The sequence below is a fragment of the Elephas maximus genome, chromosome 12, assembly GCF_024166365.1.
Source record: "Elephas maximus indicus isolate mEleMax1 chromosome 12, mEleMax1 primary haplotype, whole genome shotgun sequence".
NCBI lineage: Eukaryota > Metazoa > Chordata > Mammalia > Proboscidea > Elephantidae > Elephas > Elephas maximus.
The window spans coordinates 85152644-85170351 of NC_064830.1; the positions used below are offsets into that span (position 1 = coordinate 85152644).

The 17708-nt window shown below is 41.7% G+C and overlaps 1 protein-coding gene across 2 annotated transcripts in view; it reads right to left on the minus strand.

Moving 5' to 3' along the window:
* ARHGAP17 (Rho GTPase activating protein 17) overlaps positions 1-17708 on the minus strand; it is a 104132-nt gene that overhangs the window by 37374 nt on the left and 49050 nt on the right. For both annotated transcript variants that reach the window (XM_049903465.1, XM_049903464.1), the window contains exons 4-9: positions 16003-16076; positions 13821-13932; positions 13494-13570; positions 9792-9903; positions 2364-2432; positions 2124-2205 (exon numbers count right to left, since the gene is read on the minus strand). In XM_049903465.1, the coding sequence (XP_049759422.1) occupies positions 2124-2205; positions 2364-2432; positions 9792-9903; positions 13494-13570; positions 13821-13932; positions 16003-16076 (526 nt within the window). The remainder of the gene's footprint in view (positions 1-2123; positions 2206-2363; positions 2433-9791; positions 9904-13493; positions 13571-13820; positions 13933-16002; positions 16077-17708) is intronic.

Consider the following 17708-nt stretch of genomic DNA (forward strand, 5'->3'; position numbering starts at 1 on the left):
GGTAGAAGAGTAGGGACACAGGAGCAAGGACTGGACCTCAGAAAAGGCTGACATCTGGCTGGGGACATGAAAAAAACAATCAAGTCAGACAAGGAAAAATTTTAATCAGAAGGAGATGGCTCCACGAAATGCCAGTTCAAATTCCAGAATCTAAAAATCAAGGTCATTCGGTCCTTTGAGAATTGGGAGAATTTTTTTTTTTTAACAGCAGAGTGACTAGGGGTAGAAACCAGACTGTAATAGCCTAAGGGCTGGGAAGGTAGAAAGAAAGTGGAAGTTGCAGGTAGAGATGAGCCACCATTCGTAGAGCCTAACATAAAAATGCGGAAGAATGAGATCCTGCACTTAGAACAAGACAGGCGTGGAATAAACTGTCAGGTAGCTGTGCATACGAAATCATGGTCAGCGGGATAAGAGATAGCGGGATTAAGTTGCATATTTATTCTATAGTAGGGTTTTTTTTGGAAACAGAAGAGGCTGACACAAAGGAAGAGCTAGACAGGACTAAGAGATGAGGCGTAGCTATGAGGACAGGCAGAGAGGGGAGGGGCTGGATCCTGGGCTCAAGACTGATCACACTTCCTTCTCTGGCTGTTGCCCATAATGCCAGCTTTCCTTGTTATATCACTGCCCCTTCCCACTCCCCCTGACTTTCTGACATAGTTCTCTAGGGAAAATAGCCTTGGGAAAAAAATAGAATGGGAGTTAAGAAGAAAAGACACGGCTTAAAAACCCAATCTTCTCTTTTTTTGTGCTTCTGAATCAGACTTTAAGCCTCACAAAGGCTGAGATGCTGCTGCTGTTGACTACTATGCCCTAGGCAGGCGCAGCACATGGTAGGTGGCCCACAAATACGTGCTCTCAGTACTCTGAACGGGACCAGCAAGAAGCTGCTCCTAAGAAGGCCAAGTGCTAGCTAGCAGCTTCATTCCTTTGCACTGTGACCCAGCACCATCTTCCACAAACTAGAAGATCAAATCACTTAGGAAAGCAAGGATAGCTCACCTAAAGAAGAGGTGTTGAGTAAATGAGACACACTGGCCCCAAGATTGCTGAAGGCCTGGCTATGCTGTTGGTCAAGGTACAGGATTTTCTAATTCCACAATCCAAAAATTTTCAGGCACAAAGCTCGAACCTGTTGGTACCTCTGAAACTTAGGGGGAAAATATAGCATTCTTGTGCACAGGTGTGTGTATGCACATCCAGAACACACACACCTGTTCACCCACTCACTCTCCCTTTCATAATCAGTCATCACACTCAGCACCTGGCCTGATCCTCTTCCACCTCAAGACCCACGGTTCTGCAGGGGAAACCTCAGATCCAGTGTCAGGTCTACGTTCCAAGCAGAGTGATGTCACAGGTCTAAAGAAGACAACAATCTCTGCTTTAACACCTTTTGCTGATCTCTGCTGGTAAATGTTCTGATCATAAAGCAGAGACAAGTCGAATTAAAAGCTTCAGTTTTCTAATTTGAAACTAAACACCAGGGGAAAGCTCAGTACACGCATAACTTGTGGGTAAAATCTGCAACCTGCTTGACTACGGTGGGCACAACATCAGTGCTCGTAAGAACAAGAGACTTGTGTAAAGACCGAGAAGGGGTCTGAAAGAAGGGGTCACAGCTTTATCATGCAATCCATTGATTAAATGTCTGATGGTGTGGCATCAGGTACTGGTTTCCAAAATTCTCCCTTGGAAATTCCAAAATATTCTTCCTAGAATGTGGGGCCTTAGCGTCACGGGACTGGAGTTAAGACCTATGGACAGAAGAGCTGATCTGGAAAAGGATACTTAGATGCTAGAATCTATAAAGAAAAAATATTTTTAAGCCTGTGAGAAGACAGAAAAGACATAGAGGCACTCCCGAAAGGGGTGAGCTTTCTCTTCAACTGAAGGTTTCAGAAGAACTGCAAATGTTCCATTAGTGTGTTAATCTGGGGTGGGGGAGAAATTAGAGAATGTAGCAAGGAAAGATGAAATTATGCTGGGAAACAGTAGTCTCCTAGGCAGAGAGGCTTTATCCGGAGGAAGTGCATGCAAAGGAGTCAGGGTGAAGAAGAACAGAGGCAGAAGTGGCAGAGGCGAGAAGGAGGCATCAGCCAGCGCACAGGTTACATTACCTTGATGGGCTCGCATTTCGGGGAGGGCCTTTTCTAAGACTGCTAATGCTTTTCTATGGTAATCTGCTTGGGCTTCTAATAACTGAGAACAGACCCACATTCAAAAACAAAAGTAACGTTAGCATCAGATGGACACACACACAATGGCTGAGCAAAACCAAAAATGACATCTTTTGCAACAAAGCTATAATGATTCATTTTTTACAATGCTTTTACATATTGTCAGGGAAAGGGACTTACCGTAACAAAGAATTTGCCGTACTCCCCTTCTTTGGCCATAAAGTTATACATGTCTGCTGCAAGTTGATCCTGGGTAAGTGGAAGAGAAGATATGTCACTGAAGAAAAAAAGAGCAGAAAAAAAAAGACGGAAACAGCCCAAAATTAAATGTCCATCAACTGACTAATATAACCATATCCTAGAACAACAGAAAAGAATAAGGAAGATTATGGATTGACGTGTAATGATCTCCAAAATTTATTGTTAATATAGCTTATTAAGCAGCAAAGGGTAAAGCACTATTTATAGTATGCTACCATCTGGATTAAAAAAAGGACAGGAAAAAAATATCAATATGATCTATTTATAGTCACAGGTGTATAAAAATATCTCTAGAGGAAAAAACAAGAAATGAATGATAATAACTACCTGTTGGGAATTACACAGAAGACAAGTGTGGAAGAAAGACTTCACTCTATACTTTTTGATATCTAAACTCAAGTAAATGAACTAGTTATACAAACCATTACATAGTTTTTAAAAAAGTGACAGGCTAGATAACATGTGCGTATGTATAAGGATGCTGCCTTCAAAGTGCACAGGTTAACATGAAGATCCTCCCATTTATGGAAAAAAAAAACCTAGAAATGCTAGTTAGAAGTAACAAACATCCTATTAGAGTAACTGAGAAAGGAATGGAGTAAACTCCCAGAACCAAATATACGGAATAGAAAAAAAGTAATGAAAGCCAGAATGCTAAGCATGAATGGAGGCTGGGAATGCCCAGAGGTGGATGTGCACCTCTCTTGGTGGCTAACGTGTTTGAGTCTAGCAGTCCTGCGGGGTGAGGACAGAAAATGAGGCCCTGGGCCTGGTGGGTGAGGAACCGGAACTGAGACAAGAACTCACACATCATGCATAAAGACGGGATTCCTGAGGAACTAACTGTACGCTCAATGAAAGAGTAGATTAGAAAAAAATCTGCTTATTAGTCCATGGAAATAATAGGGAAGCTTATCTGCCCTGGAATGGGTTCTGAGTCTGGGAAGAAAAAAAAGCTGCTTCTGAGATTTCACGAGATAGACCTGTTTTTATGAGGGTCTGAGGTTTGAATATACTGTATGTGTGCCCAGGAACCCCCTAACTGGGAAAACTTAGTTAAAAATTGTACTGGGCTGAGAATACTCTCCGCAGAGATTCACTCAACCCGCAGGAGTCCCACAGATAAACCCCCTCTTAAAACAAACTTAAAATAACAAAATTACAAAACATATAAGCAAACTCCCACCATTTTTACAGAGAACTTGAGAAAACAGAATAACCAGAGACTATTAAAATAAATATATTTAAAAAGATAAGCTAGCAACTGGGAGAACATCTTCGGATACCATATATCTGATAAGAATCTAATAACCAAAATATATAAAAACTTTGACAACTTAACAAAAAGACAAATAGCCCAATCATAAAATGGAGAAAGAGCCTGAATAGACATTTCACCAAAGAGGACATTCGAATGGCCACCAGACAAGCAAAAAGATGCTCAGCATCATTAGCCATCAGAGAGATGCAAATCAAAACCACAATGAGACAGCATTTCACTCCCACTAGGATGGCTGGAAAAAGAAAAAAAAAAAAAAACAGAAAATAACAAATGTTAACAAGGATGTGAGGAAACTGAACCCTTCTCCATTACTGATGGGAATGCAAAATGGTACAGCTGTTGTGGAAAACAGTGTAGTAGCTCCTCAAAAAACTAAAAACAGAGCTACCACATGACCCAGCAATTCCATTCCTAGGTAAATACCCAAAAGACTTGTAAGCAGAGACTCAAACAGGGACTTGTATACCAATGTTCACTGCAGCACTATTCACAATAACAAAAAGGTAGAAACAACCTAAATGCCTATCAACAGATGAATGGATAAACAAAATATGATACGTACATACAACGGAATACTACTTAGCCAGTAGGAGAAATGAAGTCTTGATACATGCTACAGTATGGATGGAGCCTGAAGACATACTGAGCAAAAAGCCATTCACAAAAGGACAAATATTGTATGACCTCACTTATATAAAAAGACAAGAAAAGGCAAACGCACAGAGACCAAAGTTTATTAGTGGTTCCCAGGGGAGGAAAGGAAGGGGAAAAGGGGGAATTAACAATGATGGAAAAATCACATTGAGGGTAGGGTTGTACAGCCAATTGTTGTAATTGCTATTAATAAGTTGTACACCTCTAAAAAGCTGAACTGGCAAATGCTGTGTGAAAGATATATTTACAACAAGTAGCTGCTGAGGCTGCTTATCTGCAGCCAAACACCTCATGGGATTCGGTTCCTTGGTTTGGGGGTTTAGGGTCATGGTTTCATGGGACATCCCAGTTAATTGGACTAATAATGTTTTTAGTGCTTCTATTCTTATTCTAGCTCTTAGTCTGTTATATAGTGCCTGGGATCTTAAAAGCTTCCAAGAGGCCATCTGTGGCACAACTGTCTCTATTCACCTGGAGCAACAAAGGAAGAGAGTCTAAAGAATGGGAGGGAGATACAGAATGTGTGGCTAATTGCCTCCATGAACAACTGCCTCCTTTGCCATGAGACCAGAAGAACTGGATGGTGCCCAGCTAACATATCTGAATATTTTGATCAAAGATTCCAAAGAAGAATTCTGATCAAAGGGGGGAAAATGCAGAACAGAATTTCAAATTCTCCTGGACTCCAGACTTTCTGGAATCAAGGAGGTTGGATGAATAACTGAAACTACTGCCCTGAGATAATCTTTAATCTTAAACCAAAAATATCCCCTGAAGCCTTCCTAAAACTGAACAGTATTTTAGGTTAAAAAAAAAAAAAACAACTTTTTTTTCTGAGCATTACGCTCTTTTAAGAACTATCTATATGGGATCAAACTGACAACGGCAACTCGAAAGATTAGACAGGAATCTTAGGGGGCAGTGATTTTATGTTAACGAGGGAGGAACAACTCAGAAAAGGAGGCTGAGAATGGCTGTACAACTCATAGAATGCAATCAGTTTCACTAAATTATACAGGTAGAAACTGCAGAATTGGTGTACATGTTGCTATGTATATTCCCAATGACAGCAACAAAATAAGTAAAATTTAGAAAAAAAAATATTTAAAATGATAAACATTTAAAAAGAAATAAGCACTAGAAGAGAATAATGTATATCAAAAAAAGGTGTATATTTGAAGCATTAGATCTTCAGAAATGAAAAATATAGTCAATGAAATATAAAACTCAAAGTAAACTAGCAGACAGACATAGCTAAAGAGAGAAACAGTGAAAGAAAACCTAGATCTCAGGAAATTACTCAAAAGGTAGCACAAAGAGATAAGGAGACAATACTTTCATGAGTTTTCACCATTTTAAATACTGATAAGCTATGGTCTGGAAGCTGAGACAAGAGACATCAGGCCATAAAGTACCAGTTGAGACTCCCTAACCCTCCAGCAAATTTATGTCCAATGAGTACTCAATAAGCCAAGATCTAGGTTAGACCAGGTGTGAAGAAGACAGCGGGGTGACACTGGCAACAGCTACAACTCTTCTGACAGGACTAAGCCAGCCCAAGGCTATTTTATCAGAAACGTTTATCTAAATACCATCTTCTTAAACACAAAGGCTATGGCATGACTTTGGGAGTTCAGTTTTCATTCCTACCTACTATATTAAACAAGTCATTTTACTTCAGTTAACTGACTGAAGTTCCTTATCCTATAAAATCAATTATAGCATCACCAAAATAAATTAAAATGTAATAGTTCCAATACTATTTAGTAGAATAAAGAGACTATTTTTGGAAAACGATAAATGAGAGAAAAAGTCTAGGCCAGTAAACCTAAGACTCACCAAATTCCTGCTTTTGAAAACAAATTGGAGTAAACATCTATCTACACAGATAGATGCAGAGAGAATAAGAGCACTTTGCTATCTAATTAATCTGACATTAAGTTGATGAGATAAGAAGCTGTATTTCATACCAATTGTCCTAGCACCTTTTTAAAAATAAACTGTCCCTCCCTGTGGCTATACATATGAGGTGCCCTGGTGACACCGTGGTTAAGAGTTCAGCTGCTAACCAAAAGGTTGGCAGTTTGAATCCATCAGCCACTCCTTGGAAACCCTATGGGGCAATTCTACTCTGTCGATAGTCTATAGGATGCTATGAGTCGGAATTGACTCAACAGCAATGGGTTTGGTTTTTTTTTTTGGTTTGATGGCTATATGATGACTTCTTTACCATATATCAAATTTTTAAAAGGGCCCATTCTAGAAAACATATTCTACTCCATTGATTTATTTTTGACTATTGTGGGTTATTTTAACTGCTATAATTTTGTGATGTATTTTGTTAGGTTTTCACTCCTTTGTTTCATCTATTAGTTTTTTTCTTTTCATTTAAAAAACATTGTTGTTGAAAACATGCACAGCAAAACTACACCAATTCAGCAATTTCTACATACACAATTTGGTGACATTGATCACATTCTTCAAGTTATGCAACCATTCTTGCCCTCCTTTTCCAAATTGTTCTTCCCCCATTAACGCAAACTCACTGCCTATAAGCTTCTTGCTATGGATTGAATTGGGTCCCCCCAAAATGCCTGTCAACTTGGCTAGGCCACGATTCCTACTATTGTGTGGTTGTCCTCCATTTTGTGATCTGATGTAATTACCTATGTAATTACAAATCCTAACCTCTATGATGTTAATAAGGCAGAATTAGAGGCAGTCATGTGAATGCGGCAGGACACACTCTATAGGAATGGGCTGTATCTTGAGTCAATCTCTTTTGAGATATAAGAGAGAGAAGAGAGTAGGGAAGAGAGGGACCTCCTATCACCAAGAAAGAAGAGCCAGGAGCAGAGCCTGTCCTTTGGACCTGGGGTCCCTGTGCTGAGAAACTCCTAGACCCAGGGGAAGATTGATGACAAGAACCTTCTCCCAGAGGCGACAGAGAGAGAAAGCTTTTCCCTGGAGTTGGCACCCTGAATTTGGACTTCTGGCCTCCTAAACTGTGAGAGAATATTCTGTTTGTTAAAGCCATCCACTTGTGGTATTTCTGTTATAGCAGCACTAGATAACTAAGACACTTCCTATCTAACCTTCCAAGTTGCTGTTGCTGACTTAATCCCATATAGATAGTTCTTTAAGACAGCACAATGCTCAAGGCAGACATTTCTTTACTAATTAAGCTAAACTACTATTTGGTTTAAAGAAGACTTCAGGGGATATTTTTGGTTTAAGGTTTAAAGATTATCTCAGGGCAATAGTTTTGGGGGTCCATCCCACTTCAATGGCTTCAGGAAGTGGATTCCATGAGAATTTAAAATTCTGTCCCCTCTTTTAATCAGTATTTTTCTATAGAATCTCTGATCAAAATGTTCGGTAATGGTAGCCGGGCACCATCCAGTTCTTCTGGTCTCATGGCAAAGGAAAGAATTGTTCACGGAAGCAATTAGCCATACGTTCCATATCTTCCTCCTATTTCTAACTCTCCTTCCTCTATTGCTCCAGGCACTTTTCACCTATTCTTTATTTTAAATAAACTTAGATATTTTTGTCAAGTTTTTACAAAGATCCCATTTGAATTTTTTTTTTAAATAATTTTTTCTTCTGATTATAAAGTAGATTCTTGGAAAATAAAGAAGGAAGAAGAAATTAAAAATAACACTGTGGTGAAATGAATTCCTGTACGTGACTCTGGAAAAACAGCTTGAGAGATTTTTCACCTAATCCCTGAGAAGTTACATTTGCCCTAGTTCCTACCCCAAAGGGTTTATTACTTTTGTCCAGGTTGATTGTTATTTCAATTGGGTAAACTATAAACAACTTGAGGTTTGATACTTTCAGGTTTGATAACTGTCAATAGTGTGGACCTTACAGGGATTGGTCAATATACCCATGCAGATGAAGTGACTATGGACTACGCAAATGAGGTAACTATGGCCTACAATCCAAATGAAGTGCCTGTGGCCTACTGAGAGGGGACTGGTCAATTTGTGGCCTAGCTGGGAGGGACTATGCCTTGAAATTGACAATGATTTTGTGTATATATGCAGTCAACCCCACAGAGGTTTTTGAGACAGGAATTAAGAAGAAGTAGAACGGACAAAATGCAAGAGAGAAGAAGCAGAGAGAAAGGAGGTAAAGAACCTCCTAAAAGAGCTGTAACGCGGGTCAAGGGCTGTAACACTGAAGATAGTGACAGAACCAGAAGGAGCCCAGTGGCAGAGTCAGTGATGACAGACAGCAGGGCCATGAGAAGGCCTGTCCTGAGGGAGCTGAGAGGAGGCCTGCATGGCTGAGAAGGGAGTTGCATGGTAGAGCGAAGGGCCTGTTTGCTTACATGGCCGAGAGGAGCTGAGAGATCTGCCCTGAACTGAAGAAGGGAGGGATGCACTCTCCCCTTTGGGGAAGCCTTCTAGACTTTGCCTGCATACTTCCTGATCCAGATCCTGAGTTGTAGCCTGCTGATCCTGATCCCAAGTTGTACCCTGTTGCTTCTTTAATAAACCATTTAACTGTAACTATGGCCTGTGAGTTCTGTGTGGCCACTGCAACATATCATCAAACCCAGCAGAGAAGTAGTATGTGGGAGGGATGGCTGGTGTCATGGATTGAATTGTGTGTTCCCCACCCCTCAAAAATATGTCAACTTGGTTAGGTCATGATTCCCAGTATTGTGTGGTTGTCCTCCATTTTGTAATTGTAATTTCATATTGAGAGGATTAGGGTAGGATTATACCACCACCCTTACTCAGATCACCTCCCTGGTCCAAGGTAAAGGGAGTTTTTCCCCGGGGTGTAGCCTGCACTGCCTTTTATCTCTCAAGAGATAAAAGGAAAGGGAAGCAAGCAGAGAGTTGGGGACCTCATACCACCAAGAAAGCACCAGGAGCAGAGCGCGTCCTTTGGACGCAGGGTCCCTTGTGCCCAAGAAGCACCTTGACCAGGGGAAGACTAAGGACAAGGACCTTCTTTCAGAGCCAACAGATAGAGAAAGCCTTTCCCTGGAGCTGACGTCTTGAATTTGGACTTTTAGCCTACTTTACTGCAAGGAAATAAATTTCTCTTTGTTAAAGCCATCCACTTGTGGTATTTCTGTTATGGCAGCACTAGTTAGATGACTGAGACAGCTGGTGTCAGAACTGGTAAAAAGGTTGGAAGATGGAGGAGTGTCTGACCTCCACCTCACAGGGATCAGGCTTGGGCTGATCTTGATTCACATTACCCTCCCTGAGGTTAGCATGTTCTGATGAAGCTACTGCTAGAACCTTACATACACTTAATATCAGTCAAAGTACTCTGATAGGAATTAATGTAAAACTTAGTAAATAATTAGCAATATTTGATCTTTTATCCATTATTTGCCAAAAAAAAAAGGCTGATACAAAAGGTTTATTAGGGAATTCTCATACCTTGCACTGTTCTACTTTATTTCCAGCTTCATCCATCTCTTCCTTTAAAGTGTCTATTTTTGATGGAAGCCCCTGAAAGTTGGTTCCCGAAGATTTGTGAGCTTGGTTCCATCTGTAAAACAATGGGGTAGCCAGTATCTGAGAACAAGTTGTATAAACTCAAGGACCTGTGGAGACAGATTCCATCCCCAAAACTGATTCTACCTGGGACAAGCATCAGTACCTAATGCCAGCTTCCCTACATTTACCCTCTAAAAATGGAAGCACGCAAAGTAGACCTTAACTTCTCATCATGACAGGACACTAGGAATGCTGGGATTAGCTGTCTGCTTTGAGCATAACCCACCATAACTAATCTGAGACAAATTTCACTCCTGGGAATCGATCTACAGAATCCCTTTCCTTAGTGTCCAATCATGGAAGTCTTGCCATGAAACATTCCCTTACTCTCCTGCTTTGGTCTGGAATGTTCCCTGTGCCACCAAGAATCAGTTTCTGCTCTTGAGAGCTCCTGATGACCCTCCTGACTACTGTCCTGACCTGTGATTAGTTTCAGCAGGTAAAAGCCTTTGATCAGTAATTAATGCATCAAAAGCTGTGAATTCACCTTGAGAATGAAAAATACTTATAAGAATTAATATTCTAAAGATAATAACTACAGCAAATTTGAAACATAATGCGGAATATTTACATTCCCTTTATATAGTAAGTCAAAAGGACAAAAAAATTATACTATAGGGAAAACAGGGGAGCGAGAAAGGGGATAACAATAGAAAACAACTTCTATTTGGTTTTCAAGTGTGTTTTGATCTTGTTTGTATATGGATGTGTTTGCTGTTGTGCAAAGTTCTCACACTTCAAATTTAAATGTGGATATTCTGAAGATGCAACAGGAAAACCCATGTCAGCAACCTGTTGAGCAACCCAGACTGCTACACTGCCCTGAAGTATCATGCTCAGTGCCATTTCACATTGTAGATGGGAAGCAGGCCTCCACAGCAAGGCTTCGGCAAGGCTGCTGGAGCAAAACTAGAGTCTGATATACCCAAGTTTGAGCTTGGCTCTCCCTTTACTAATTGTGTGACCATGGGTAATAACCTCTCTGTGCCTCAGCTGCCTCATCTGTAAAACTAAGAGAACAAACACTGCCTGCCCTGCAGAACTGTCATAAAGATAAAGGAAAGAACAAATACGTAAGAGTGTGTTTGTGTGTGCGTACGTGTGCACACATAAAATGGCACAGAATGGATTTCCATCTTCTTACTGTTAGCTATGATCACCTTCCTTCAGGGAAACGCCACAGGAGTAAGAGAAAATATTCAGTTGTTTCGGTTTCTCTAATGCCCTCTTTGATTAAGTAAGTGAACAAGACCAGGGATGCAGGATCAAGCACCAGTTGCTGAAATCTCCTACGGGATCCGTGTGCTGCAGATGTACTCTTCCTAGTGGATGAACATCTATAACATCACTCAACAGACTCCAGTGACAGAGCACTCACTGCCTTGCGAAGTAACACATTTCGAGATCAAAAAATTAATTACTAGAACAGGTTTCCTTATCTTGAGCAAAAACGTGCCTCAGGGTAGCCTGCACTCCCAGGCCCTGCTTCTGTCAGTGTCTACCCCTGACAAGGAGATGGTGAACTTTGCATTCAGAATCCTAGCTCTGCCACTTACAATCTACATGGCATGAAGCAAGTCATAAAGATCTTATCTGTACAACGAGGACTGCAGTCTTTTCTCCAGGGTAGGGGACGTTACATTAACCTCCTAACCCCTGCTCCTTCTTCAACTCTTATTGAGAGGCCTCTGCGTTTAGTGTCTAGCACAAAGTCTGGTATACACAAAGTGCCCAACTGAGATCTGTCGAAAACATAAGTGAACAAACAAACAGGGATTGGTGGGCAAATTGAATGAGCAAACACATAACATACGTAGCCCAGTGCTTAGCATGTAGCAGATGTACTATAAATGGGAGCCGTGATCATTTTTACCATGTGTTCATTCCTAGCTGTACCTTTTTTTTTCTTTTCTGACTTTTCAAGAGGATCAGAAATAGGGAGTTTGTGTGAAATCTCTCATTTTTAAAACCTAGCTGTACCTTTTAATCATCTCAACATTTCTTAAGTCAAGATATGTTTTAACAATTAACGTGTACATCTGATGAAGCGTTACCCCCACCCCTCAAAAATGCTGATATTAAATCAGTGGCGCATCTGGTACTCAACAGCATCTTAAAAACAAAAACAAACCCGTTGAAACTGAGTTGATTCTGACTTGTGGAGACCCCATGTGTTACAGAGTAGAACTGTGCCATAGGGTTTTCTTGGTTGTAATCTGAATGGAAGCAGATGACCAGGCCTTTTTCTCTGTGGTGCCGCTGGGTGTGTTTGAACCACCAACCTTTGGCTTAGTAGTTGAACTCAACTCATAACACTCAAAGACCCCTCAAGGGCATCTTATAAACAAGGAAATGTAACATTGTTACAGCCATTTTCTAAACTTCTCTGACTTGCAGACAGGTTACAGGAATTAAACCCAATGAAACATATAAAGTATCTGACAACAGGCACTCGGTAAATGACAGCTGTAGCTCCACATATTTGTCAAATAGGAACAGTCCTACCTATTTCATAGGGCTGTTGCTGTTGGTTGCCATCAAGTCAATCCCGACTCAGGGTGACCCTGTGCATGTAGAGTAGAACTGCTTCTGAGGGTTTTTCAAGCCTGTGGCCTTTCAAAAGTAGGTTACCAGGGCTGTCTTCTGAGATGCCTCTGGGTGAGGCTGAACTCCCCATCTTCTGGATGCTAGTTTAGTGCTTAACCGTTTGTGCCACGCACACACCTCACAGGACTGCAACGAGGGTTAAATAATCTAACAAACCAGGGGTCAGCAAACTATGATCCACAGGCCAAATCCATCCTGCTACCTGTGTTTGTAAATAAAGGTTTATTGGAACCAGCCACACCCATTCATTCACGTCCACGGCTGCTTTCGTGCCACAACTGCAGAGTAGAGTGGCTGCCACAGAGACCACCTGGCCTGCAGAGACTAAAATATTCACTACCTGGCCTTTTACACAAAAAGTGCCAGCCCATGATAAAGCATGAGAACGGTCTGGGGACAGTGGTGGTTGTCTTCCTATTCCTAATTCCCACACATGTGAGAAGAAAGCCACCTCTGATGTCACACATACATTACTGATAAAAATTCAATCAAGGACAGAGCTGAGACTGGAGTCTAGCTGACATTAACCCACAAGTCAGCAGTCCTCTGCGTATGGTTACAAGTTTTACACGCATCCCTCACTTTTGAGCACATTTCTTGATTTTGCAGGGTTTGCAACACAGCGGCACCCCCAAGAGCTAATAAGATGGCAGATCGCTTTACTCGTATACTCTGCTATCTCAAGAGCTACACAATTACAACTTTCTGCCACCGTCCCCATCCCCCCAAAACACATACTTTCTTTCAATTTTTTTCCTGTCTCCTTTCATTGCTGGTTCACTAGTAACAGCACGTCACACTATAACAACATCTCCAGGGACCTGCTTGGGAGAATGAGATCCACACGGAAGTGTCAGGAGGCTGCTGACTTCCCTTTTGCCCACTCTGGTCTGCCTCTCATCCGTGTTGGGGATGGTGATGGTTGCCGGGTACATGACATAATAGCGTTATTGGTTATTTTTAGTTTGACCTTACCTGGCTCTGACGGAATCCCAGTCTAATACCAATCTAGCCAGCTGTTTCCTCTGTTTCTGGATGTTGGGGATTTCCACCTAAAAAGAAGAACACACCAAACGGGATGAGCTTCAGGGTTTTTATCTTAATGTTATAACGTGCAATATTTATTTACAGATTTTTTCTCTTAGGCAAAGTATTCTGGACCTTAATTTACCTGTTTTATTTACAAGAATTAGTGTACGCTAGAGTCACTGGCGACTGTTAAAATTACAGACATAGGTGAAACATTCGTCACCTAGTCCACGCCGGTCTCGGCTCTTCTACACCACACGGCAAAGCACCCACCTCAGCTATGCCATTCAGAGGGTCCAAAATCTCCTTCTCGACAAAGACTTCATGCTGAGAGAGCTCTAGAGCCAGCTGATTCTCAGCATCTCCGCAGGTCTCCAGCATCTTCCTTTAAAAACAAGGCACCCCAATGAGCATATGTTCATTGACTCAGGCACCTGAGTACCGATGTTGAACCACTCTGGTCTCTACGTGATAGGAACACATTAAAGGATTACAACAATAAGGCCTTAAAACTAGCTAGAATGTAGGCCCACAGATTTGTGCTTTAAAATAAAAAAGACTCAGGTAAACATTTTGTGCACGTGTGTGGCGGGGGAGGGTGTAAACAGTAAGGTCACACCTTATGCAAGGATGAGGTTTTCAAGTGAGGTAAAAACCAAGTGTTCTCAAAATTACCCTGAAAATCTTTTAAATCCCACGTAAAGTTCATCATATGTTGTTTTTTGTCCCCGGGTGGTGGAAACAGTGAACGTGCTCGGCTACTAACCAAAAGATTGGAGGTTCAAGTCCTCCCAGAGGTATCTTGGAAGAAAGGGCTGGTGATCTACTTTCCCCCCAAAATCGCTATTGAAAACCCTTTGGAGCACAGTTCTACTCTGACACACATGGGGTTGCCCCAAGTCAGGACAGACTCAACAGCAAATGGTTTGGTTATCTGGTTTATGCCTGTTAGTGCGTCCAGCCTAGGCCCTATCTCCTCCAGAGTTAGAATATGCCGGTTTTCTACTGTGCGGCCGGATGAAATAGCTGGCTTACATGAAACTCACGTTTCCTTTTGTTTTGCTGTGACCATACAGTGGATGTTGCACAAAACACACATGCAAATAAATAACGCAACTCCACCATTTCTGTCCCTCCCTCTCTCTGCTGCCCTCTCTCCTTCCTTCTCTCCCTCACCCTTCCAGCTCTCTATGGGATTCTTTTGAAACTAGAAATGTGAGTGGCATCGGGATGAGGTAGTCATGGTGTGGTGGGTAAGAACTTGATCTCTGGTGCCAGCCTGTCTGAGTTCAAACACAGGCTTTGCTATTTACCAGTTGTGTGGCCTTGGGCAATTTACTTCCCTCTCTGTTTGTCAATTTCATCATCTGTAAAATGGGGGCGTTAATGGTTGTTTGGAGGATTAAACAACTTATTATATGAAAAGCGCTTAAGGCAGTGTTAGCACACTGCAAGTGCTTTTAACAACTGTGATGATGATGTTACCAATAGTATAAGGAAGCACAAAGATGTAAACACATCCAGGCTGGAGGGAGCAGGAACACTAGCATGTAGGCATGAGTCACCCTCCTCCCAGGGCCACTGTCTCCAATTTGGGAGACAAAGAAAGGGTGAAGAGTGGGAAAAAAAACCTTTCTCCTTCAAAGAATGATGGGAGGATTGTAGGACATACAGTATGGCAGATCCAAGGGCATGGGCTCAAAGTCCAAAGGCCAGGTGCAGCTGGGGAGCAGGGGCCATGTTACAGAGGGGACAATAAACAGGATTAATGGATATCAGCCATGCTAGAGAAGCAGCTAGAAGGAAGGGCAAGCCTTTCCTCTTACAATGAGTAGTTCTATTATTAGATTTTTTCCAGTTATTCAAATAATACATGGCTATTATATAAAAGGAAACCCTGGTGGTTAAGAGCTATGGCTGCTAACCAAAAGTCGGCAGTCCAAATCCACCAGATACTCGTTGGAAGCTCTACGGAGCAGTTCTACTCTAACCTATAGGGTCGCTGTGAGTCAAAATCAACTCAACGGCAATGGGTTTGGTTTTTTGTTTTATTATATAAAAAGAAATCCAAATAATTCAGAAAACCCACTACCTAGAGACAGCCACCAATGACATTTTGGTGACCACCCTAAAAGGAAGTGACTCTTAAGGACTCAGGCAGACTGGTCAGAGTTCATAAATCTGAGTCAACGCCTAAACAGTGAAGAGGTCGAATTCTTATATCCAGGCTTTAAGGGAATAAATATGGACACTACCAATGATTTTCATTAGCCATCCTTGCAACTTGGGTCTTGCTCCTACTAAGGGAGGATTCTTCGGCCTTGACCCTGCTTTCTCCCACAGAGCCTGGAAGATAAGCCTTCCACTGTCCTCTCGTCACGCAGGGGGCTGCCACGCATACCATCCAGCCCATCCGCTGAGGGTGCTCAGCTCTTGGAAAGCAGCCGACTCTTACCCCAAGAGAGAGTCTTCTAGCTGAGTCGACGCTTCTAGCATGTTCTGAGCGAGAGCTGTCAAAGGGAGTTTTTTCTGAAAGGCAGAAGACAGGGAGTTTTTTTCATTATTGTTTGATACCCATTTTCAATTACCTGCTTCAGATCATCATTCCCTGATTTCTCCCTCTAGTCAAGCTCCCCAGGAAAGAGACAGCCTGGGTTCAAATCCTAGCCCCGAAAGTACTAGCTGTGTCATAATTCTTCTGTGCCTCAGCTCCCTCGTGCGTGTAAAACAGGGATGTTAATAGTGCCCATGTCTTATGACATATTCATCATCGAGTACCTAGCACATGGTTAAGTACTTAATAAATGTTAGCTGCTAGTATCATTATTGGGACCCTTGTGGCTCAGTGTTTAAGAGCTTGGCTGCTAACCAATAGGTCAGCAGTTTGATCCACCAGCCACTCCTTAGAAACCCTATGGGGAAGTTCTACTATGTCCTATAGGGTTGCTGAGTTGGAATGGATGTGAAGGCAAAGGGGTTTTATTGTTATTATTACTATTAATTAATCAAGTGACCACCATGTTCCAGGCACTAGGGTGATTATCACAACAAATAAATGCAATAAAGTGTTCAGTTTCAAAAACTTTTGCTAGAACATTCTTAAATTGGCTCTTACTTTGGCTACAGTCATAAAGATTTAGCTTTAGTTAAGTATCTAAGTATACATAAAAAAAAATTTGTTATGTTTTTAAGCGGAAAGTCACTTAGTTTCCCACGAGAAATCTGTTTTTCAGCTGGAAATGACAACGAGGATCACCTGATCTAAGGTTCTGATTATTCAGTCAAGGAAACTGAAGGTAAGTGGCCTGGCTGAGCACCCTGGGGAGAAGGTGGTAGAGCCAGATCTCAGTCCCACCTGACCCCACCTCCAAGTCAGTGTCTCTTCACCGCTGGCCGATGCTTATCTCGGAATATGAACAGAAGAGGAAAGTAACAGGTGGGTTAGTTATACCACATTATCAGCTAATAAAAAATGCTTTCAATTCTGCAGCTCCCTGTGTCATCTCACTTTCCCAATAGAAAGGGCACTCAGATCAGAGACCCAGGGTCCACCTTGCTGCATCACTATTCAGCTGTGACCGCTTGTGCATTACCTTCCTCTTCCACCTCCAAAGTGCACCATCAACTACATTCATGCCTGTGTTGGGTTACACTGTATAGAATATCTCTGCAAGGTGAGACAGAAACTGCTAATACTAGTGGCCTCTGGGAAGGGAAACTGGGTGCCCGAGGATCAGGGATGGGAGAGACTTCACTTTATATTCTTTTGTATATTCTGAATTTTGAAACATATGATTATACAGCCTACTCAAAACAGCATACTGAAATTTAAAAATAAGTAACAATAAATACATTCACCCATCTACCCTTCTCCCAAGTTATTTTCAAATTAAAAAGGAATGGCTCCATCTGCCTGCAGGGAGACTAATCCTGCTTCCATACTTCTAGACTCGAAGATATGAGAAAAAGGGGAGTGTGCTTGGTTCCTCTTGGAAAGGAGATCACTCATACATTTTAGATATGCTGCCTTCCTAAAGGAATTTAAGTATGAGATATTAAAGCAAAACCAACTCTTAAGATTCCAGCACTACGGAAAAATAACCACAAAGAGAGAAGTCTATTTTGGCAAATATTCAAGCTCCCAGTTGTAATCAGCCTGTG